Source organism: Aedes aegypti, chromosome 1 (genome assembly GCF_002204515.2).
Source record: "Aedes aegypti strain LVP_AGWG chromosome 1, AaegL5.0 Primary Assembly, whole genome shotgun sequence".
NCBI classification, from domain to species: Eukaryota; Metazoa; Arthropoda; class Insecta; order Diptera; family Culicidae; genus Aedes; species Aedes aegypti.
The window spans coordinates 189,817,307-189,841,831 of record NC_035107.1 but is presented as its reverse complement, the minus strand read 5'-3'; the positions used below and the strand labels follow the sequence as shown (position 1 = coordinate 189,841,831).

Here is a 24,525-nt window from a genome sequence, read left to right as displayed (position 1 = left end):
ATCTCAATGTATTTAAACAAAATACCAGGACAATTTACGGTTGAATCCCACAAAAACTTCCGGTGGAATTCTTGTCGACTTCCAGTCGTATTTCCAGATGAATTTCGGCAGGTTTTACGGAAGAATCCCAGCAGAATTTCTTGAAAAATTCCAGTAAAATTTCTGGAAGAATCTTTGAAAGATGTTTTGAAGTCCTCCAGCAGGATAACAGAAAGAAATCTGGGGGTATTGTAGAAGAATTTCCGAAAGAATCCTAGAGAGATAGTCGAAATAATAACAGTTTTCTTGAAAAATTCAGGAAACTCCCAGAGTCTAGAGGTAATTCGGGAAGAATTTCTGCAAGAATCCTTAACAGAAGGATTTGAAGTATCCTTAGAAAGATTTTCGAAAGTATCCCAGAAGGCTTCCCGAAAGAATGCTAGAAAGATATCTGGAAGATTTTCTACAGGATTTTTGGAAGAGTCCCAGACAAATTTCAAGAATATGGACGTAAAAATCTCAGTGGCATTTCTAGAATAATTTCAGAAAGATTTTCGGAAGCATCCTCGAAAGTATTCTAAAGGGATTCCGAAAGCATCTCAGGTGATTTCCGGAAGAATACCAGAGGTATTCTCATAATAATCCCAGAAGTATTTCCGGAAAAGGCCAGAGTTATTTTCGGAGGAACTCTCGACGAATTTGTAGTAGAGTCGTAGTACATTTTTTGGCAAAATCCTCTAAAAATATCCAGAAGAATTGCATCAGGATTTTTGTTAGAATCTTCCATTGAATTTCCGAAAGAATCTTCGAGAATTTCGATTCGAATTTGATTTCCAGGATTTCAATTTCAGGAGATAAACGCAAACTCACATACAGATTTATGCAAATATTCCAATAAGATGTCCAGAAGAATCACAAAGGATATCCGAAAGAATCTCAGATATAGTACCGGAATGCTAACGATGTTTTTTAGATGAGTTCAAAAGCGATATATGTAAGCATTCTGTGATTTCCAGAAGAACTTAGAGAAAAATCAGAAATAATCTTTAGATTTCCAGAACAATCCCAGAGAGGTTTTGAAGGATTCATAAGTGATTTAAGGAAGAATCCCAGGAGGGAAATTCCATAGAATTCTGGAGTAATTTCTGGACCAATGTCTTTTTATATGCTGTATCAATATTTACAAGTAATTATAATAAACAAGTATTTATGGAACAATAACAATTTTAATTTATCGCCATAATTGAACGACAATTTTAATTAGAATGGGCATCCACCACATCATCCCTCTCAGAAGGATCGTGATTCTAAATATTTTTTTGCGGTGATTCAGAATTGTAATCACTTCTTCTTCTTCTTTCTGGCGTTACGTCCCAACTGGGACAAAGCCTGCTTCTCAGCTTAGTGTTCTTATGAGCACTTCCACAGTTATTAACTGAGAGCTTTCTATGCCAATTGACCATTTTTGCATGTGTATCTCGTGTGGCAGGTACGAAGATACTCTATGCCCTGGGAAGTCGAGAAAATATCCAACCCGAAAAGATCCTCGACCGGTGGGATTCGAACCCACGACCCTCAGCTTGGTCTTGCTGAATATCTGCGCGTTTACCGCTACGGCTATCTGGGCCCCCAATAGTCACATACTAGTTTAATTGTATGTGGTGTCATTCAATATTTAAAATAAGATTCGTTAAGCCGAACATGTTGATCCTTCGACATGAACCAACGAGCATTGCTTGAAATAATGAGATTTTTTCGATTACTTTGATTACTGATTTCTTTTTCTGCGGATCTTCTAAAAGTTACTTTCAAATGATTCCGAAAATCCCGTTTGAAATTATTCCATGAATCTTTCTGCAGTTCATCTGGACATCGGAATTATTCTGGAAAATATTCATGAAATCTTCTAGTTGTCTGTGAATATCCTTTAAATCTTTCAGGGATTCTGGCGAAATAACTTCTGGGATTCTTTTGAATATCACTGTAATTTGGATTTAGAATTCTCATGGGATTATTTCAGATATTAACGATAATCCTTCATACAGAAGTGATGTTTCTGTGAATCGCCTTGGAATTCTTCTGGAAATCCTTCTATAATCCCAAAACAATTCTCAGAAAATTTTTCAGAAGGATATTTTTAAGAATCTCAATGGAATTTCTGAAAAATACCAGAACGATTTACGGTTGAATCTCACGAAAACTTCCGGTGGAATTCTTGAATGATATCCGGAAGAATGACAGTCGTATTCTTGGATGAATCTCAGCAGGTTTTACAACACAATCCCAGCAAAATTTATTGAAAAATTTAGAATAGAAAGATATCCGAAAAAAAAAACTCCAACAGGATTTTTGTAAAAGTCCCAGGAGTATTTCAAAGATATTGGCATAAAAATCTCAGTGGAATTTCTTGAAGAATTTCAGAAAGATTTCCGAAACCATCTCAAGTCATTTTTGGAAGAATACCAGAGGCATTCTCATAAGAATACCAGAAGTATTTCCGGATAAAAATCTAGAGTTATTTTCGGAGGAATTCTCGAAGAATTTCTAGTAGAGTCGTACATTTTTTGATAAAATCCTCTTTAAATATCCAAATGGATCGCATCAGGATTTATGGTAAAATCTTCCATAGTATTTCGAAAACAATTTTCAAGAATTTCAAAGAATTTAATTTCCTGGATTTCAAAAGTAATCCTTAAGGAGATAAACGCAAAATCACATACAGAGTTCTGCAAAAAAATCCAAAAAGATGTCCAGAATAATCGCAATGGGATATCCGAAAGAATCTCAGAAGTAATACCGGAATGGTAACGTTTTTTTTTTTGGATGAATCCCAAAGCGATATCTGGAAGAAAATTCAGAAATAATCTCAAGATTTTCAGCAGAACAATCCCAGAGAGGATTTGAAGGATTCATGAATGATTTAAGGAAGAATCCCGGGAGACGCTCCCAAAGAATTCTAGAGTACTTTCTGGAACATTTTTTTTTTCATATGATTTATATATAAAATACTTTGATTCAAATATATTTCTTGTGTAGCATTAAGTTTAATTACAGACATAGCTCGTAACATCAATAATATATTAAATTTATAAATCTTTTAAACACATCCAAATTAAGTAACAGTTCAAAGAGTAAAATACCATTCTCATGAGTTTTTGAGAATCATATGGTCGGTGTTTAGACAGACCAGACTAGATGAATTTTGGAGCTCTAAGGATACGTAAAGAACTCCATCAATTTTAAATCTTCCATGTTATTATGATACAAATGTATCATCAAATAGATAAGTTCCATTATTACAGTAAATATCTATAATATTTTGATGTTTCACATGTTTGGGGTACATTTTTCTTACTCGATTGAAAAAAACACTTGGTTCAGTCTGTCTGAACACCGACCATATCTATGTTTGCTATTTGATATTTAAATACTTGAATTGTGCTGTATCAATATTTACAGGTAATTATAATAAATAAGTATGTATAGAACAATAACAATTTTAATTTATCCCCATAATTGAACGACAATATTAATTAGAATGAGCCTCCCCCACATCATCCCTCTCAGGAGAATTTTGATTCCCAATATTTTTTTGCGGTGGTTCAGAATTGAAAATATCAAAAGTCTATTGTAATCACATCCTTTTTGTTCAATTGCATGTGGTGTTATTCGATATTTAAAATAAGATTCGTTAAGCCGAACATGTTGATCCTTCCACAAGAACCAACAATAAGCATTGCTTATGTTAATAGATTTTATCGTAATGCACAACCAGCCTAAACGTTCTTCCCCTTTTGTATATGTACTAATTATAATTTCAAAATATTTTAATTAAATTAGTTGTGTTGTCTACTATTGTACACGGCAATATGTTTCAAAATAAGTGGAGCTGCTTTTAAAACAAACTTGAACATCGATCAACCAAACCATAGAATATCCAATAGCGAAAAAATAATAATAATAACCGATCATTGCAAATCGAGCCGAACTGGCGCTCTTTCCGTGCGCACGCGCTCTGTCCGTGCGCACGCGCTTTCTGCAGAGCTGTCAAACAGACTTTTGTGCCTTCCTTCTTTCGCTCTCCTTCAACTCAACAACTCAGCACGATCCACCTCGCGGTGGATTGGTGAGCTGTCTGGTTGTTGCAGATGAACACTTATCGTGTAGCGTGACATCATCATTGACAGTAAGCGTGCAACTCACCAGACAAACGATAGGTGTAATTAACAACTGGACTCTAGTGTTGAGCAACAAAATTGTTTGGTTTGTTTGTGTGTTTCACGTTTCGTTGATAAAGTTTGTCGTTGCATGTTGCATACGATCGTTTCGAAACAGTTGAAAAGTGTTTAGTTTGACACAGTAGCAGTTTATGTTTTGCACTGTGGGACAAATTGTTTCAAAATTGGACAAAAAAAAGTTTTGCAAAAAAGTTTTTAAATTTTTGCGTTTGTTTAGTCAACTGTTTGTTGTGATCAAGTTTATTCGATTGTTACACTGAAAGAAATTTGTAGTTGAATTTCGTGTAATAGTTTGTCGAATCGTTTTCAGTTTTTCGTCGTTTTTCATCGCTGTCAGTATGCCGTTGGTGAATCATATCGAGCCGTATGTACCCGGCACGATTCCGTTTAGCCAGTACTTGGAGCAGATGGAATGGGTGTTCATCGACAACAAGATGGCGGATGCGAATGAGCAGAAAGCATCGTTTCTGGCGGCATGCGGAAAGGAGGTGTACAGCGAGTTGAAGCTTTTGTTTCCTGGAAAGGATTTGAAGACGGTGTCATTCAAGGAAATCACCGATTCTTTGAAGAAGCGTACGACAAGACTGAAAGCGACATGATCCAACGTTTTAAGTTTTATCAACGAGTTCAAGGCCCTACTGAAAGTGCGGAAGATTTCATTTTAGCTGTGAAGCTGCAAGCGGAGTTGTGTGAGTTTGGCGAGTTTAAGGACATCGCAATCCGTGACAAGCTTGTGTGTGGCATTCGCGATCCGGATGTGCAACAGCGTTTGTTTGATGAGGAAGCTTTGACACTTGCGAAAGCGGAGAAGATTATCATCAACAGGGAGCTAGCTGGAGCGAACCGAAAGCTAGTTTCTCGTGAATCCGGTCGAGTGAGTGTGTTGAACAGGCTTGGTAAGAGGCAAGAGCCAACAGTTTCACGTGCGAGATCCCGTGGTAGGAGTCGTGGACCAAGTAATCGGTATAGGAGCCGTAGTCGATCAGTTTCGTTTGACCGTATAAATCGTTCTTCATCACGATCACGGAAGTTTCGCTGCAATTTCTGTGGCAGAGATGGTCACACGCGTCGCTTCTGCTACGACTTGAAGAGCAAAGAGAAGAAATCTGTGAAGTTTGTCGATTCTCCAGCAGCAAAGCCGAAGATGACGGAGTATCAAAAAAGTTTGCGTCGTCGGTTGAACAGATCTGTCTCGGATGACGAGGATATGGAGTGTTTGTTGATCTCTTCCATCGGGAAAATCAACGAACCGTGTTTCCGATCCGTTTTGATCAAGGGTATCCGTGTCGAAATGGAGATAGACTGTGGAGCTGCAGTTTCTGTCGTCAGCAAGGAGACGTACGAGGGAGAATTCGGCGATATACCATTGCAGAAGTGTACGAGGAAGTTAGCGGTGATCAACGGAAGTCGTTTGGTGGTCGAAGGACAGATTCCAGTGCAAGTTGAGTTGAACGGAAGACGGAAATCCGTTAAACTGGTTGTTTTGCGCTGCGGAAGTTCGTTTACACCGTTGCTTGGACGTGATTGGCTGGATATATTTTTCCCTGAATGGAGGAATGCGTTTGGCAGTGGTACAAACCTGAACCAGCTGTCGTTGCCGACTTCAGAGGAGCGTGTCGTGAATGATATTCAAAGTAAGTTTGCCAATGTTTTTGATAAGTCTTTGTTTACTCCGATAAAAGGTTTTGAGGCAGATCTAGTGTTGAAGAAAGGTGCAGCACCGGTTTTTAAGCGTGCGTATGACGTTCCATTGCGTTTAAAGGACAAAGTTGTTAAACATTTGGAAAGTTTGGAAAAAGATGGCGTCATAACACCGATAGATGCGAGTGAGTGGGCATCGCCGGTGATCGTTGTAGTGAAGAAAGATGGCGGAATCAGGATGGTGATCGACTGCAAGGTTTCAATCAACAAGGTGATCATCCCGAATACCTATCCGTTACCGTTAGCACAATACATGTTTGCTTCACTAGCTGGTGCTAAAGTGTTTTGTTCCTTAGATCTGACCGGAGCGTATACACAGTTGTTGTTGTCTAAAAAGTCAAGAAAAATCATGACAATTAATACGATCAAAGGTTTGTTTTCGTATAATCGTTTGCCACAAGGTGCTTCTTCAAGTGCTGCTATTTTTCAACGTGTAATGGATCAAGTTTTGGAAGGCATTGATGGTGTTTATTGCTACTTAGACGATGTTTTAATAGCGGGTGAGGATTATGAGGACTGTTTGAGAAAGCTTTATTTGGTTTTAGAGCGACTTTCTAATGCCAATATAAAAGTTAGTTTGCAAAAATGCAAGTGGTTTGTGACAAGTTTGCCATTTCTGGGTCATGTGTTGACTGATAAAGGTTTGTTGCCGTGTCCAGAGAAGGTCGAGACGAATCGTAGAGCCAAGGTTCCGAACAACGTCACCGAGCTCAAGGCATTTTTGGGTTTGATAAATTACTACGGTAAGTTTATCCCTAATTTATCCTCACGTTTAAGCTGTTTGTATCGTTTACTCAAAAAAGACGTTAAGTTTGTCTGGACCGATGAGTGTTGTCGTGTGTTTGATCAAAGTAAGCAATCGTTGTTGTCTTCAAAACTTTTAGTGTTTTTCGATCCAAAAAAGCCTGTCGTTGTTGTGACAGATGCTAGCAGTTATGGGTTAGGTGGCGTGATAGCTCATGAAATCAATGGAGAAGAGAGGCCCATTAGTTTTACCTCCTTCAGTTTAACGAAAGCACAAAAATCCTACCCAATTTTACACTTGGAAGCGTTGGCCGTTGTGAGCACAATAAAAAAGTTTCATAAGTTTTTGTTTGGACAGAAGTTTACTGTGTATACCGACCACAAGCCGTTGATAGGCATATTTGGCAAAGAAGGCAAAAATTCGTTGTTTGTGACGCGTCTGCAGAGATATGTAATGGAACTGAACATCTACGATTTCGACATTGTTTACAGACCGTCATCAAAAATGGGCAATGCAGATTTTTGCTCAAGGTTTCCTTTACCAGTTGAAGTGCCAGTTTCATTGCAACAGGAGTTTATCAAAAGTTTGAATGTTTACGAGGAAACTCATCAAACATTTGGATCATGTTTTAATTGCAAAAGAGTCAGAACAAGACGAGTTTATCCAAAGAGTTGTTTCATACATGAGGCATGGTTGGCCAAAAAAGTTGGAACGTTGTTTGTTGGACGTTTATGCACAACATCAAGATCTCGAACTGGTCGATGGTTGTTTATTGTATGTACCAGGATCGTGTGTTTATTCCTGCTAGTTTGCAAAAGCAGTTGATGAAGTTGTTGCATCGGAATCACTCAGGAATCACCAAAATCAAGCAGATGGCAAGAAGGACAGTTTACTGGTATGGCATGAACAGTGACATTGAAAGTTTCGTCAAATCATGTAGTGTGTGTTGCCAGATGAATGCAGTTGCAAAGCCAGTTTCAAGTTCCAGTTGGATTCCTACAACAAAACCGTTTACCCGTATCCATGCAGATTTTTTCTACTCCGACAAGAAGGTTTTCCTGGTCATTGTGGACAGTTTTTCAAAATGGATTGAAGTTGAGTATATGAAGTTTGGAACAGATGTCAGGAAAGTCATTTCAAAGTTTATGAGCGTTTTCGCTAGGTTTGGGTTACCTGACGTAGTTGTTACTGATGGCGGACCACCGTTTAGCTCGAAAGAGTTTATCGTTTTCTTCGAGAAACATGGAGTGAAGGTGATGAAGAGTCCACCGTACAACCCATCGAGCAACGGTCAAGCGGAGCGCATGGTCAGAGTAGTGAAGGAAGGTTTAAAGAAGTTTCTTTTGGATCCGGATATGATTGGTTTGAGTACTGAAGACATGGTTTCGTACTTCTTGTTTGGTTACCGGAATACTTGTTTGGAAGATGGACATTCGTTTCCGTCCGAGAGATTGTTTAGTTTTAAGCCTAAGACGCTGTTGGATTTAATCCATCCAAAGAATAGTTTTAAACATCATTCGACGAAGCCCAAGGAAGTGGATAAGCGTGTTGTATATAGTCCTAGTCGTAAGAAACATGACTGGATCGACAAGCTGCGTCCTGGAGATACTGTTTATTATAAAAATTTCAGACCTACGGATATTAGACGATGGTTAGAAGCCAAATTTCTCAGACGTATCTCATCAAATGTTTTTCAGGTTTCCGTTGGAGGGAGAGTCTACTCTGCTCACCGAAATCAGCTCAAGCTGGTTGGCACCCCAAAGCGCCGAGGTTTGTTCTTGGGGAGGAGCGAGAGGAACTAACGCAGAAAACGAAGTAGAGAGGACGATGACGATGACGATAGGTTTAGCGACGACGACGAAGAGGACTTTTACGGTTTTCCTTCGGATTCTTTCATCTACAGTGACGGGGGCGGTCGTAACGGTGTTTCAAGCCGTAGTCCTGAAGCGGAGGTTGGTGTTCCGCGCCGTCGAAGTGCGTTACACGTGGAGGAGGATCTACGGAGATCGTCGAATTTGCCGGTTGAGGAGGTCGAACCGCAGGCTGGTCCGTCACATCGAGCTGTGTGCCAGTCGTCACCATCGAAGAATCGACAAGAAAATGTCAGGCGTTCTAAGCGACCTAAGCGGCTGAAGAAAGATGTCGAATATGTGTATTATTGAACAGTTGTGTTTGTTTTACGCCATGGAGGCGTTCTAATGAACTAGTTTATCGGTAGTTATGTTTTGCCGAGTTCAAAAGTTTTCGGTAGTTCAGTTTTACCGTTCGTTTTAAATGTAGACGGCAGTGAAGTTTAGCCGTAGTTTTGTTGAAAGTTTCCGGCAGTCGAGTTTTGCCGAGAGTCAGTAGATTGCGGCAGTCAGGTTTTGCTGCATTGTCAATTGTAAATATGTTTTGAACTAAAAGGGGGAGAACTGTAGCATCCACCCTAGCTACACCACTCTCTGTCTGGTACAGCAGTGGATTCGTATCAATAAAAGAAACAGTTTATCTTCTGACTGCACACCCGAACAGACGCGCATTTCATTACGTATCGATAACCGTACCACAGTCTCGGTCATAAATCGTTAATTAACCGTTTAGAACCCAATCTCCCACAAGATATTACACTCTGGTACCCCTTTGATTGAAGCATTGAACATCTTCCTTGATGATGAGCCCGATGGGTGTCATCCCGGCTATGATGCACACGGCCTCTTTAGATACCGTCCGGTATGCACTTGCTACTAAGCACATTATCCTGTACGTGCTTTCCAACCGTTTTAGATTTCTGCTCGTTCTAAGCGCTTTTGACCAATTGGTTCTCCATACCTTAGTATGGATAGCGCCACGCTTGTCAGTAGCTTGCATTTGCTGGTAATTACAGCAGAGCCGTTAGACATCATCCTCGAAAGAGCCGCTATAGCCATAGCCATGCCATTTTACGTGACTAGCAAAGCCGAGCTTGTCATCGATCATTACCTAAAGATGCCCAAGGGATCGATTGAATTCGATGGTGCAATCACCTACCGAGATAAGCATCCGTTGCTCGGACTTGCGGTTGTTGACCACCACCATCTCAGTCTTGTGACGGGCCAGTCCTAGTTTCCTAGACTACATCCATTCCTCAACTATGGAAATAGAGTGCGCTGCTGTCAACTCTACTTCCTCCATCGATTCACCCTAGACCACTAGGGTGATATTGTGTATTTTTTTCACTACTGAACTGCGAAGTGCGGCCTCAAAAGTGCGAAAATGCGAATTAAACGGCGGGATTGCATCGAAACATGTTGATGTCTTCAGAGCACTTATTCTTTGGATTGCGAAGAATAAGTCCGCTGAAGATATCGACTCGATTAGAGGCGATCGCGCACTTTTATTAGCGTTTCTGCACAAATGCGAAATGCGCAATATCGTCGGCGAAGCCAACAATCTTAACACCCGTCGGAAAGGGTCAGTCTCTGTACGTCATCGTACATCGCATTCCATAACAGCGAGCCCAAGATTGAACCTTGAGGTACTCCCGCGGTGATTCGAACGCTTTTCTGCCCCTTCTCTGTATCATACAGTAGAATCCTACCATCAAAATAGCTTTTTAGAAGCTTACACAACTGCACCGGTACCTTGAGGCGGTGAAGCGCGTGTGCTATTGCTTCCCAGCTGGCGCTGTTGAACGCATTCTTCACATCCAGAGTCACAACCGGATGCCGCTCCTTTTATGCTCAATTGCCACCTAAGCTGTCTGAACGACCGTCTGGATGGCGTCCAGAGTAGATTTACTTTTTCTGAATCCAAACTGGTTGTTGGACAGGCCGTCCGCACTTTCCGTATACGGTACTAGCCTGTTGAGAATCAACCTCTCCAATAAAGAAAAGCTCGTCGTATCTAGTAGACAGATAGGTTTGTACGCCGATGGGTCACCTGGTGGTTTCCCCGTCGCTTCCATTCATCCGGGAAGTTTCCTTGATCAATGCAGCGTTGTATCGTGGTTCTTCAACCTCTTTGACTCATGTGCACTCAAAATAATCCACACGTCATTGCTACGTGAAAACATACGTGGCTTTTTTCCATCGCACTTTTCACGTAGCACTTACGTGGATCATAGGTAACACAGAATGAACGCATGAACTAATGAACTTCATCCGTTTCACCGGAGTTTCACGTAGCAGCTACGTGAAATTTTTCGTAGTTTATACGCAGTCTTCCAATTGATTCTACACGATGTTCAAATACACATTATTAACATATTTTAATAGAAGCCATCTGGTTCTGCATCGGCATTTGGAAGCTTTTTTTCAATTTTCAGAGAAGTGAAATAAATTAGAGTTAAAAGCATGGATGATACTATCACTTTAGTCAATATAGCATTGTAGGTGGTAGCTGAATGGAAACACTGCATGATTTCCTGCTGCCGTATGTGCTTTGATCTTGCAAGTCGCAGTACAAGGATCGACGATATAGTCCAGTAGCAATCGAACATTCCTGGAGAATAGTGTAAAAAAAACAATTTGTAAAGTTAGGAAATTAGAAAAATCACTTACAAACGCACGATTTGCTTTTGACAAAACAATTCATCCGCTGCCAGATTATTCCCAAAACTGTTACGTTCTTGAAGTTTACGAAAAGGTCTTCCTGCTTACCGTTTCGCAAAATATTGCCAAAATGTATACCTAATCAATAAAATTGTCAATTAGTAGAGGATTATTCGGTATCTAAACCATATTTACCTTGGAATCGAGCGATTGAAATTATTCGGCAAACTAACTGAGCACCATCTTCATAAACGAGCACAATACAGAATGAACACAAAGTCTAGATGTCAGAGCTCATGTCAGAATGAATAAGTGTCTACGTGATTTTTACGTAAGAGTGATTAGCTCACCACAGTGGAAACTGCCGGGTCTCAATTTTGTGATTATATTTGGTCAGGTGATCATTACCTTAGTCAGGTAAAGTCAAGGCAAAATGAATTTGGATGAATCTACGTGATTTTTCACGTAACAATGACGTTTGGATTTTTTTGAGTGTGCCAAATTTTCTAACAAATCTCGATTACTTTTTCAAATCGACGTAAGTAACATTCATACGGTTTTGAGAAAGTTAATTAAGAAAAATCACAACCTTTCTTCTAAAACTGTTTTAAAATGAATCCTCTTTTTAACATTTTTTACCGTGTATATCAGCTCGCGTTAAAACACTAGGTAGTTCCTATCATTTTTCACAAAAAATGTATGACAAAATGATTAGCCGTTTCAATCAGTTACGTACGACGTTTTTGTACCAGTGTAAAATCGACTCAAGTAGTGTTTTGTTTTGATTCGTGGTTAAGGGCTGATTTTTTTACCTTCGCTTAAGCCGTAAACCACGTTTACCCATATGATTAAACTAGGTTTAAGGCCTAAGCGGGGGTGAAGAAATCGGCCCTAAGCCACTTTGTCTCCAATACAACGGAGCGGCGAAAGTAGCGGTTAGGTTGCGAAAGTGAAGAATCTTACTTTCGTCGTTTTGTAAATCCAGAAATTAAACGTGTAGAATTAAAAAACGCTTAAATGTAGGCAATTTCCTAAGGAAATCCCTGATATCTAACAGAAATTTAATTATTTCAACCGTATGACCTAATTTGGTGTGAGTTTAGAAGATGAAATCGGGCTCGGGGATATATTTTAAGCATCCTTAACAAACTTTACTTACTTTGAATAATGCCGTTGTCGTCGTCGCTACGTACATGTAAATGCATGCTAAAGCGATCAGTATCAACCTGAGAGTATCAACTTATCAAACAAAGAGCTTAAACTAATCAGCAACAGTTTTGTTGATGTTTTGATTTGGTAAGAAATTGTCGATCGAATCGAAATACGCACACAGAGAAAACTGCGAAAGTGCTACCGCGCCGCCCGATCCGAACAACAGGAACCTAAAGCCTGTCCACGTTAAATTTCGGACACCCCAAATAATGGCAGCAAAAAAAAAGTTACTCATAATTCAACAAAAACAATTGTTTATTTCAGAATAAAAGAGTTATATCTACAAAATAAACAGTTGACAAGGATGTTAATACTTCTTTCTGTAAAATTCTCGAACTTTCTGTGGTACACCCGCCATCCGTGTCCGAAATTTATCGTGGACAGGCTTTATGTAGAACTTTTTTGGTCATTTCTCTCCATTGATAACTAATCAACCTAAATTATAATTGATGAATAAATAAATCAATTAATCAATTAATAGTAATAGATAAAGTGTCTCTGCTTGTAACTCTTTTAACGTCGAATGCATTTTTGTAACCCGTTTTGTTTGAAATTGTGCTGAATTTCAAGCGCGTTCGCCACGGATACGACAAGTCAGCTGGATTTCCTTCGGCATGATGCTGACACGCTTCGCCTGGATCGCGCACAGGTTGGTATCCTCAAACAAAACCGATCAGTTAGGCCACTCGCTTCTTGCAGGACCTTGACGGCCGAGCCCTGGAATCGCAGATTTGCCTCTACATTTCCCCGGATACTACGACGAAGCAGAAGAAGTTCTTCATGGTGCGGAACTTCTTCGAGTATCAAAAGGAGATCATGCCAATCATCGTGACTGGCAAGTTTAACATCGATTTGAGCAAAGAGGAAAACATGGAGCTCGCGGACTTCATGGAGAAGTGCCTCAACCTCAATGTGGACCTAACGTTCCACCGGAATATTTGTTTGGGAAGCAAGAGTTACCGCTCATGCTTCTTCTTCCATCGACCGATTCTAGCGGTGTTGAAGTGTTAACCGAACCAACCAAATAATAACACACAATGCCCATAATAGGTCAGAATTGACATGCAACAAATAGTATGAAAATTGATTGGATTTTTATCAGTAGAAAGTTCCTGACGGTCTCATGTCAATGTTATCCAACGTCAACTTGGCGGTTGTATCTCGGTAACAACCTCTTACTTTTTTGTGAGGAACAACAAATTACATTTTATTTATCGTAACAGTACAGAATTTAGTTTTTCTAAATAGTAAAAAAAAACAGTTGCTGGATCGTAGCAAATAAAACAGCAGGATAAGTAGATTTTCTGATTTCTGAGCAAAATGTGGGTAACTCAGAGTTTGCTCGATGCGTATTGCAAATCTGTCATCCCCCTTGAGCAGATCAAAATGTTAGCCCTTGTGATACTGAATAACTCTTCCGAAGACACCAACCTTCCAAAACATCAGGATCTAGAGATATCATATATTGTTACAAAATTTGCATTCCTATCCCTCATGGTAAAAGTGCAAGTCAGAAAAAGCGCCCCTACCGGCCAAGTTCTCAACTAAAAGGATGATCCTCAATTCCTAAAGGTAGATCGTACTGAGTTCTGAAATTCCGCCGAAGACAGCACTGTGCTATCTCTTAACGCATGCGAGATATTCAACAACTCCTCCAAACCGATGAAATCCCATAAGCCCTGGGATCCTATAATGCTCTAGCGCAGACAGACGTTTAAGCAGGAACAAATTTATTCAAAATTCCTGTGTAAATTCTACCGTGGTGTCATCTAGGGAGCAAATTGCTGCAGTACAGTGACAGTTTGTAAAAGCACGTGGCTTCATCTTCTCGCTTACCACCCCAGTCCACCACCCACTGAACAAAACTATCAAAACAATCACTTCAAAAAATAATTCACACAATTGTGATACTTTCACGCAAATTTATTTTACATGAGTAACGATCATTCAAGGGTGTTATACTAGCATGAATCTGTGAGTAAATTGAATGCCAACTTGTGGTAAAAATTACAATGGATTTTCTTGATTTTTACATGAGAAATTGGATCCAAAAGGGAACATCACCCACCCAGCCCAAAACAAAGGTACATAGTTTTTTAGCGTTGAGCACGCCGGCTGTGGGAGCGGTTGTGTGTCGTGCTGTCAACGAAATGTGATCGGGGTGGTGGCGGGACGCATACGCCACTAACGCCATCTGTTAGCTGATTGCCACTTGGCGATTTGTGGCGGCCATGTTTTTACACAAGTGGCTGAGTCTAACTTGAACGTCTGTCTGCGGCTCTAGTTTGTCTTATAGGAGTGCGCGTTATAGGAATGCGTTTGATAGGAAACCCGATTGTACATGCTTGCAGGTAGATATGAAGATAGGCTTGGTAAGGTGGAAAGAGGTGTTTCGGCTGCAAATAGGGCGTTTTATGGACTGCATAACCAACTTAGGCCCCGCAACTTGCAAACGGAAACCAATTTTACCCTGCATATAACATTGATTCTACCAAATCGTAAAGTGCTGTGGGAATTTAGAAAATGGTGTGCGGCGCAGACGCATGAATCACGAGTCAAGTGTATAAAGATGCGAATATTACGAGGCGTGTAAAATACGGTAGACTTCAGTGCGAAAATAATATTCAGCAAAGAACCAAGTAGAGGTAGACGACTTCGTGGAAGACCACAAATACGCTGGCTGTATGTAATGGAGGAGAACCTGGCGATCATAAACGTTCGGGTCAACTAAAGAAGTATCGCTCAGGACCAACTAAGATGGAGCTCTATAATACGCCTGACAATTTCGTCTACCAAGTATGACGTATATACCCTATCCTTGAGCCCGGCTTTGGCATGACTTGCGCTCTTCTTTTCCCACCAAACGCTACAAAATGAAAATGAAATTTTGACGGATTGTAAGGATGATTTTCGTTGCTATTATACCTATTCTGCCCATATTCGCATTACAGTCCCAATTATATAAAATCCTATAGAACATGGGACTGTTATGCGAATATTGGCGGTATAATCCATATAAAATACGTCGCACATACAGAGATGAACCATCATTTGGCAGGAAATCGCTCTGATAAAAGTGATAATATAATAAAAAAATAATATAGCCGACCATGCACTTGGGCGCTGTGCAGGATACATTAATTTAAAGACAAATTAGCGTTAACTATAAAACTATATATTTTTTACATTTAGATACATAACAATACTCAACAATCGTATTCTATCGGTCTCACATTTTCGACTTTGGAATCTCGTTAATCTCATTAGCTACCTCCTGCAATTCCCCAGTCCGGGAGCGGCTTCTTTTTGATATCGTGAAATTTACCACCCTTCCCCAAGCCCTGCTTGAACCGTTCAGCCCCATAGACAGCTTCCTTCAGGAGCTCTTCATTCGCCGTCAGCAGTTCAAATTCCATAGCATCCTCCAACGATTTAGCTTGATAAGTAGCGTAGTACATTGAAGTCCTGTCGTGGTTCAAGCATGCCTGTGGATACTTTGCAATGCTCATCGCAAGATTATAAGCCTGGCCAAGTCCTGTTCCCACTGCTACAACTCGATTGACGAGCCCTATTTCCAGAGCCTCTTTGGCGCGAACCCCTCGCCCAGTCAGAACCAAATCCATGGCGCGGGAAATACCGATCAGTGCCGGTAGTCGAACGCTTCCACCATCAACGAGTGGAACACCGAATCGTCTGTTATAGAATCCCATCACTGCCAGCTCCTCCATGACCCGCAAGTCGCACATCAGTGCCAGTTCCATGCCACCGGCCACGCAATATCCGGTTATGGCGCAAATCATAGGCTTTTTAAAGTTGCGCCGTGTGGGTCCCATGACGCCACCTCTTTGGAGAATTACTGATTGTGGTTTCACATCCGGATTGGCTAGTTCAGATAGATCGTAACCAGAGCAAAACGAACCACCGATCCCATGGAGAATGGCCACTGCAGCTGTCGAATCCTGTTCGAACGCTTCGATGGCTGCCGTCAATTGTCGACCCATTTCCGAATCGACTGCATTTCGGATGTGAGGTTTGTTCAGCCCGATCATAGTTATGTTTCCTTCCTTCTCCACCAGAATGGAGGGTTCCTCTGGTTTTGTTGTATTTGATTGGTCGGTTGCAGCTGGAAGTGGAGAAGTGGAACATATATTAGCTTTGGTGATCACGTGGATGTCTGGTAATGAATGTCTTGTGTGGATAGGAAAAACTGGCTATATAATTTCCAAAACGGATAGTACACAAACGATAGGCCAAATCGAGGACTGTTCCACAAAATTTCAGCTCCATTGCACATCGTTCAAGGAGAGCTTTACAATTTGTGAATTGCGGAATCAAAAAGGGTCACGGATACCTTTCGTAGAAACAAACCATACAAAAAAGTATGGTAGCCCTTGACAAGATCACCCATTTTTGACAATATTTATCCCAGGTCCTCGGCGTTCGATGCGAGTGTGGGAGAGGATGATCCTTAATAAAGGTAGATGAAAAACCGAATTTAGTATTACAGTTAACTCTCCCTTACTCGATATTCCGTATCTCGATAATATATTATCGAGTTAGAGAACCATAGTTAAAGTTGGTTTTCATGGCGAACTCGATGGTCCCTTGGATCGCAGTTGTATTGGTTTTGTGTTCTGTAACTCGATACCTCCCTAAATCCCTTCTGCATTAAAAATTGGCTCAGGAATATCCGGAAGGATTCCCATTTTAAACGAGCGGAACAATGCGAAGCGGACAGGAGGAACAGGCTACACTGAAAAAAAAAACTAGCCACCATGCGATCCAAGTCGACGGAAGTCCATGCGTTCTTACTCCGATAGGCTTATTCAAATGACGTCTCAAATCAGCTGATCGGGAAGCACTTTGACATTTCTTCTATGAAAATGACAGGCCCGTGTTAGCACCGGTCCTCCACCGATGTAAACAAATGACATAGACGGATCTGTCACATGAAAAGGCCTATTGTAGAACCCATTGAAAATTTCGCAGTTAACCGTTTGACGCAGCAGTTTACAGTAGAACAATTAACACACCTCAACAAGGGGGTAAGAATATGCAGTGACTACGAAGCCTAACGTGGAGAAAATCATTGTAGACATGGAAACAGCGATTACCCAAATCGTACCAATAAAGGACCAGAACACAACAAGGAACATCGGAGCAAAGACCATTACGACATGACAACGCAGCAGGGCAGACAAGGATCATGAAAGAACTTAAGGATTAACTGAAAGACCCTTCTAACTTAACCCCCTTCTTTTATATTCTGTAAACAAAGAATAAAATAATATGTTAATCAGTCCACAGTCCACAGTCCAGGAAGTCTCTCTTCTGCGCCTACAGCAGCTAGTATTTATAGCGCAGAAATCCCGTAGGTGCGAACAAGTAAAAGGTACCAAAATCGTGAGGTAGAATAATGAATATCACTTTAGATAGGTAGATATGACACCTTCTTCCACGGATCAAAGGACTTCCGAATATTCACAAGCCAGGAAAAGAAATGCGAGATATCGTTTCGGCCGACGGATCCCCCACTCATAAATGGTTTCTTTCGACGTAGTGGCCCTTTTTCCCAGCGTTCCAGTAAAGGATTCCCTAAATCTTCTCGAGGACTGGTTATTACCCCAAAGGACGGATACAGCATGGATAGGAAAGGTCAGGACATACATACATGAGGATGGCAAGATTGTGCATGGACGAGAATTATTTTCAATTTCGAGGAAATTTCTACAAGCAGACGAAAGGAGCCCTCATGGGAAACCCTCTCTCCCCGTTTTTGTGCGAACTATTCATATTTAAAGAAACAAGGAGTATTACCGGATAAATGGTGGAAATATGTCGACGACATTTTCAGCGTTATCAAGCGGAACGATCTAGCTAGAATTTCGGATACAATAAACAGCATACACAATGATATCAAGTTCACCCACGAGAAGGAGAGGGATGGAAACCTACCGTTTTTGGATCTACTGGTCACCAGGGAAGAAAGCTAATCTTACAACTTCGAAAACTATAGGAAGCCTACAAATACCCAGCGAGTCATCCCTCTTTTTTGCATTACGTCCTCACTGGGACGGAGCCTGCCTCTCAGCTTAGTGTTCTTATGAGCACTTCCACAGTTATTAACTGAGAGCTTTCTTTGCCAATGTTGCAATTTTTGCATTCGTATATCGTGTGGCAGATCCTGGACCGGCCGGGAATCGAACCCAGACACCTTCAGCATGGCTGTGCTTTGTAGCCACGGACTGTAACCACTCGACTGAGGAAGGCCCCTAGCGAGTCATCCACTACACATCGAATCATTCGTTCCAACATATTATTAAAATGGCAGCATTTTACCACATGATCCACAGGATGCAAACTCTACCCCTCAGCGAAGACGGATAGACCAAGGAACTGGAATACACCTACGAGACGGCAAGAATAAACGAAGATAAAAGCCATCATCGACACAAAGGAAAGACAGCAAATTCGGAGTGCTTTAACGACACTAACCCCTATTACCGAACCCATGAAGAGATTCTCCATCCCATACGACATACACATCAGCAAACAGCTCCACCCAAAGCTAAGGAATTTCGGAATCGATTTGGTGTTTCCAGCAGAGACAACCAACTTAAGACTTTGTTAGGTTCTACCAAGGATCCGGTAAACACACTAAACAAGGCTGGTGTTTACAGAATCAGTTGTTCTCACTGCAGCAAGGTCTACGTTGATCAAACAAAGCGGTCTCTTGAGGTTAGATTCAAGGAACACTTAGCGGAAATAGGGAAAGCTTAGAAGACGATAGACAAGGTGATGACATACGACTTCAAATCTAATGTCGTTTTTCTTTATTTGCACCGCCTGCACCGTTTTCCCACCGGTGTAGCAAAAGTTGCACCCCAAACCGTTCTTTTATTCCGCAGGTAGCACACCGTTTTTACACTCGATCGCCACCGGTGCAGAAAATCCTACACCCTGATCGAGATGGGTGTAGCAGGTAATGCACTCTTTTTACCAATACATATATGGTTCTTAGCTGTCAGTGGCATCCTTGTTTTGATTGTTTTAGGTAACGAACAAACAAGATGCTTCATTTATGCTCATTTTCGACTGCGTGGATAAAATGGATTTATTTCAGGATTCAATATTTTTATTCAGTTAAAGATGAATTATTCTAAGCATTTATAAATAATACAAAAATACAATACAATGTCCTATCTTGAATGAACTTTAGCAGCTTATGTCAGAAAATTGAATTCTTCTTTCAGATATTTGGATAACATGTATACCAGTAAGTACTACATTAAAAACATTTTATTTAAGTCAAATTTTCCGAAATTTGCGCACAGCCACCAACAAAAAACATGGGTGTCAACAAAATAGAATCAGCAGCGGCTGGAGTTGTAACATCTCATATTTTAAACTGGGATCACAGAATCTCTAGTACTATATTTAAAAAAAAGTCGATTGACAAGAATCCACATTGATTTTTCATTAGGGTTGTAATGCAATGATCGATTTAAGTTGATTTTTACGTATTATTACAAAAAAAAACTGATTCATCTGTTGTATTGTGAGCTAGAAACATTGCGGAAGTATAAGTTTTGGCGAAGTTATTACCCAGAGAGAGAGAGGATCGATGAAGTCAAATAAGTCTTTACAGTATTGAAATAAGAAAATTCTGAATTTTAAACATGTTTTATTGAATTACGAAACATGTATTATGGTATCAATTCCCAGGAAAAATTAATTTATTTTCATATACCGAACATTCATTTTCGTCCACGGCATAGTAATGATCATAGCCAGTGCTGTAAACACCGTTAACAAACTACACAAAGCACAAACGAATCTGATATTTTCGAATCCCAAACAGAAAATCATGAATAACAGCAACTGTTTGAAAAATGACATTTCGTTTTGAATGACGTCTCCACAAACACCATCATACGCTATCAAAACATTGCACCGAAACCGTTCTATTTTCCGGTGTCAATTGTTACACTCGCGCGGTGCACCGTCGGGAATAATAAAAAACGACATAAGGTGGCAGAACATGTGCTTTTAGAGGGTCATACAATTTACGACGGCCGATATCAAAATTTTGCGAAATGTTTCTTCTCCTTGGAAATTGCATGTGGCGGAGAGTCTGGAAATTGGCAAACAGGTACCTACGATGCTACTCAAAATAGACCAAGGCAACGGCAACACATGGCTTTTCAACTTGATACCTACTAATCGTTCCCGTGATGTACCTTTCAACTCTTGAATTTAAAGTTTCAACAAAAAAGGGATGGGATGTACAGCTCTTAAATTTTAAGATTCTTCCAAAGAAGATTAGGGAATTATGACCATACCTAGTTTAAAAATATAATGTATGCTTACGATGGTGTTCTTCAAGTCGAGTGTTGTACACGACACTGAAGACGGCCTTACAGTTGAGGTCGAAATACGCGTTTCTGTCAAAAGATACAAACTCTAGTGGAAATAAAGTGAAGATGAATCAAAGCCAAACTTCAAATTTTCAAGAGCACGGATCTGGAGAACCAAACATCCGTTTAAGCTGAAAACTTAATCGATTGGTCACTAGCTGGTGGTGACCAATCGATTAGGTTTTCAGCTCAAACGGGTGTTTGGTTCTCCAGATCCGTGCTCTTGAAAATTTGAATTTTGGCTTCGATTCATCTTCACCTTAAATGGTATAGTACTAAATTCGGTTTTTCATCTACTTATAGGTATTCCATTAAACAGCTCAAAGATTTATTATCTTATTATAGGTATCGGTGAAATCGATTCATATTAATAACACTGTAACAGCGATTTATACGTTTGCATACGTTTCTTCTTTTTTCTGTCTGAATCGTATTATGTTTGATTTATAACTTCAGAATGGTATTCCTTACAAATCAACGCTTCTAGGAATATGTTTGACATTTATTTTCCTACGGACTGATGAATCATACTTAAGCATACTGCCTATATTTGATTGTAATACAGTCGAATTTCGTTCGTTGCACTATCTTTAGATGGGCTTCGTTTTAATTGGGCTCCCGTTAAGTGGGTTATAGCCCACCTAAAACGAAGTCAAACGTCATTTTCTGACATAAGACGCAATTTATCAATGTTGGTAGTTCTGAGTTTCTTTTGTTCTTGGTTATTTGACAGCTCAAAACTCAGCCCTATTAGTGAAAGTCTTTCACTAAGTGGGCTACAGGTTTAGTGCAACGAACGATAGTTGACTGTACTGAAAAGTCGAGTCTAGTAAATACACGACACTGAAGACGTCCTTACAGTTGAGGTCGAAATACCCAAGTAACCAAATAGCACTTTAATTCGCCCTCCGTGCTAATATACAGGTCGGACTCGATTATCCGGAGTATCGATTTTTTTTTTCGCTCCGGATAATCAAATCCTCCGGATAATCGAATCACTAAGAAAAAAATTGAAAGCTTCAATAAAAGAACTTAAATATTATGTTTTTTTTTTTGTTGTTTTATTTATATGATGCGGTTGTGTAGCCAGAAATTATTTCTAGGAACAGTAGGGGATATCACAAGAAACATTTTTTTTTTACCGGCATACCCAAAAAACAATTTTTTAAACCCCCTGTAGTATAATGAATAAAGCATATCAGATAAGTTGAATAGAATGCAATATATCCGAACAAAATTATTTAATTATTTTTCCAGTGTATGCTTTCTTCGCACAGATCTATCGAGAGCCGATCGAAAGAAACCTTGAAACAAACGAACACGAAGATATTCATCGATGCTCGGGAAGCATGATCACGCTGTGCCGGGATGATGGTATGCCTATTCAGCGCGGCTACGAATTGGAGAGAAAGAGATGAGGAATGAAGACAAAAAGGAGATAGAAAACAACTTCGAAGACGAGGTTCGACGAACATGATTCCGTTGCGCCAAGTCAGTTTATTGGCGATTTTCTGCACGAATTGTTGGTGCGTACGGCGGTAGTGCGGAGTGATTCTGAGAGAAAAAAAAAACACGTTATGACGCGATTGGCTGTGTTAATAAATTTATTTATAATTTGTAATAAAGTCTCAGTTTATAATAGTGTTAAAAATCATGGATTATTACTTTTGAAAATTCGAACGGTTTGTCGTAAAAGTGTGAGAAGTGCAACGGTTAAAAAAATAGATTTAGTGATGGTATCATTCATTACTATTATGTGCTCCCTTTGGATACTACACCCCCCTTTTCCTAAACACGTTCAAAACTGCAAAACTATTCATATTGTATATTGCAATACTAAATTATCTCAGAATTATTAAAAAAAAATTGAAAAACAAGAACAACAAAACACAAATTCCGGATAATCGAGTCTAAAATTTCGGATAATCGAATCCCGGATAATCGAGTCCCCGGATAATTGAGTCTCCGGATAATCGAGTCCGACCTGTAATGCTATTATACTGCCGTGAATCGCAAGTCAGTCCCAACTGCATTTTCGTCAAAATTGAGTTGAGTTCAGTTTTCAACATATTTTCCAATGCTCTTTCAGCTGCACTAATGCAATAATCTGATTTGTTCGGAAAAATTAGGAAAAAACAGCTAGTCAAATTATCCCATAGTGAAAAGTAACCGCATATCAGTCCCACTACAGACTTTCGCAACATGGAACACAAAAATGCAACTAGTTTCGATCATCTTTATATTTTTCTCGATAAGATATCAAAGTGATAAGCAAGTTGTGAAAGTTTTATTAAAATAGGAACATGTTCCAATCCTCTGGAATTTTTGAATATTCGTATGGAAAACGAGTTTGAAAACTTCACAGTCCATTTTCTCAATGCCTACTTTTTACAGATGGGACTGACTTGCGATTCACGGCAGTATAGAGCTGACATGCCCTACATTAGCCGTTTAATAGCCCTATAAGCCCAAAAAGGCGAATTAGCGGGCTAGTGGTTACTTGGGTAGGCGTATCTGTCAAAGGATACAAACTCTAGTGGAATTCAATGGTATAGGACTAAAATTGGTTTTTCATTTACTTAATGCTGAAAAGATTTATGGTTCGCGCGGGTAAAACCATAAGCGTAACTTCAACTCAATCCTAGAGGAGGCTTGACCAATTCGATCAAATAAATCCCTCAAAGAAGATGCGAACTTAGCATAAGTTATAATTTTCTAGGGGGCTTAGACCCCCCCCCCTATTTACATCAATGGGCAAAATGTTTTCTCCGTAACTGCATTTATCTCGCATAAGATATTGTCTGTTTAATACAACTTTGATCCATATCTGTGTGCTATCCATAACTGTCGAGCGACTGTGTTTTATTTAGTTGCAGTACAAAAATATTATCAAAGCTTTCTAGCTCACTTACTCTGGTTTGGCTCCGTACCGGAACACAGCTGTCGCATCAATCCGGCTCGATACCAGGAGGTAGCCGTTCTCAGTGGGATGCGCGTCATAGTCCACATTGTAGAATTATGCTGCGTTATTCACTTCAGTCACTGAGGTGTGATAAATCAAGATTGGTTCAAAGTTCTTTTTGGTACAATAAACAACAATCAACACATGATAACATGAAAAAAAATGATTAAACTCCCGTGGACAGTCGGGTCACTCGTGTTGCATTTTAAAAGCCAAAATAAATATTGTGCTGTCAAATGGCTTGCACGCAGTCAAGTACACAGCACACAAAGCACCCGAATATACAAGGTAATGTATCCCTACAAATTGAATAAGCCATTTTACGAGACGTTCGAATGACGTTTTCTGGCGGGCCGCTCATTGTTGTTGTTCAAAAAACTAGCATGATATCTGAATGGCGCTGGTCACATTTTTGTTGCCGATGACTTCCCCGTCTCTTTCAGCGCATGTTTCTGCCCGGTTTACATGTATTACAGGTAACGTAGATGAAAAATATCTTCCCTGCCTACTGATTTAAATTTTACATGCGAACATTAAAAACTGTGTTGCATTTCCACCAGCGCCATTATTGAATATGCTCCTTCCAAATGTAGCGCTAGAAGAAACGTAAATAAATCGGCCCGCCAGAAACTTTCAAAGCTGGTAAACAAACGGAAACCATACACGGAGAAATATTTTTACTTAATTTTTGAGTTTACTTTACCCAAAATTAAGTATATCGATTATAGTTTCAACCCAAAATCTCTCGGTTTTCTCTTTC

General features: G+C 40.0%; 1 protein-coding gene and 1 long non-coding RNA gene across 2 annotated transcripts; both read right to left on the bottom strand.

Moving 5' to 3' along the window:
- Positions 1–10,968: 10,968 nt before the first annotated feature.
- On the bottom strand, positions 10,969–11,234 carry LOC110674577. Its single transcript, XR_002499000.1, has 2 exons — positions 11,184–11,234; positions 10,969–11,124 (listed from the first exon to the last, which is right to left on the bottom strand). It is a non-coding gene; the product is annotated as an uncharacterized LOC110674577 (long non-coding RNA).
- Positions 11,235–15,539: 4,305 nt separating this feature from the next.
- LOC110674002 (probable enoyl-CoA hydratase) lies at positions 15,540–24,008 on the bottom strand. Its single transcript, XM_021855513.1, has 2 exons — positions 23,716–24,008; positions 15,540–16,509 (listed from the first exon to the last, which is right to left on the bottom strand). Exons 1-2 carry the CDS (start codon positions 23,810–23,812, stop codon positions 15,650–15,652), a joined length of 957 nt encoding a protein of 318 aa, XP_021711205.1. The 5' UTR covers positions 23,813–24,008; the 3' UTR covers positions 15,540–15,649.
- Positions 24,009–24,525: the final 517 nt, after the last annotated feature.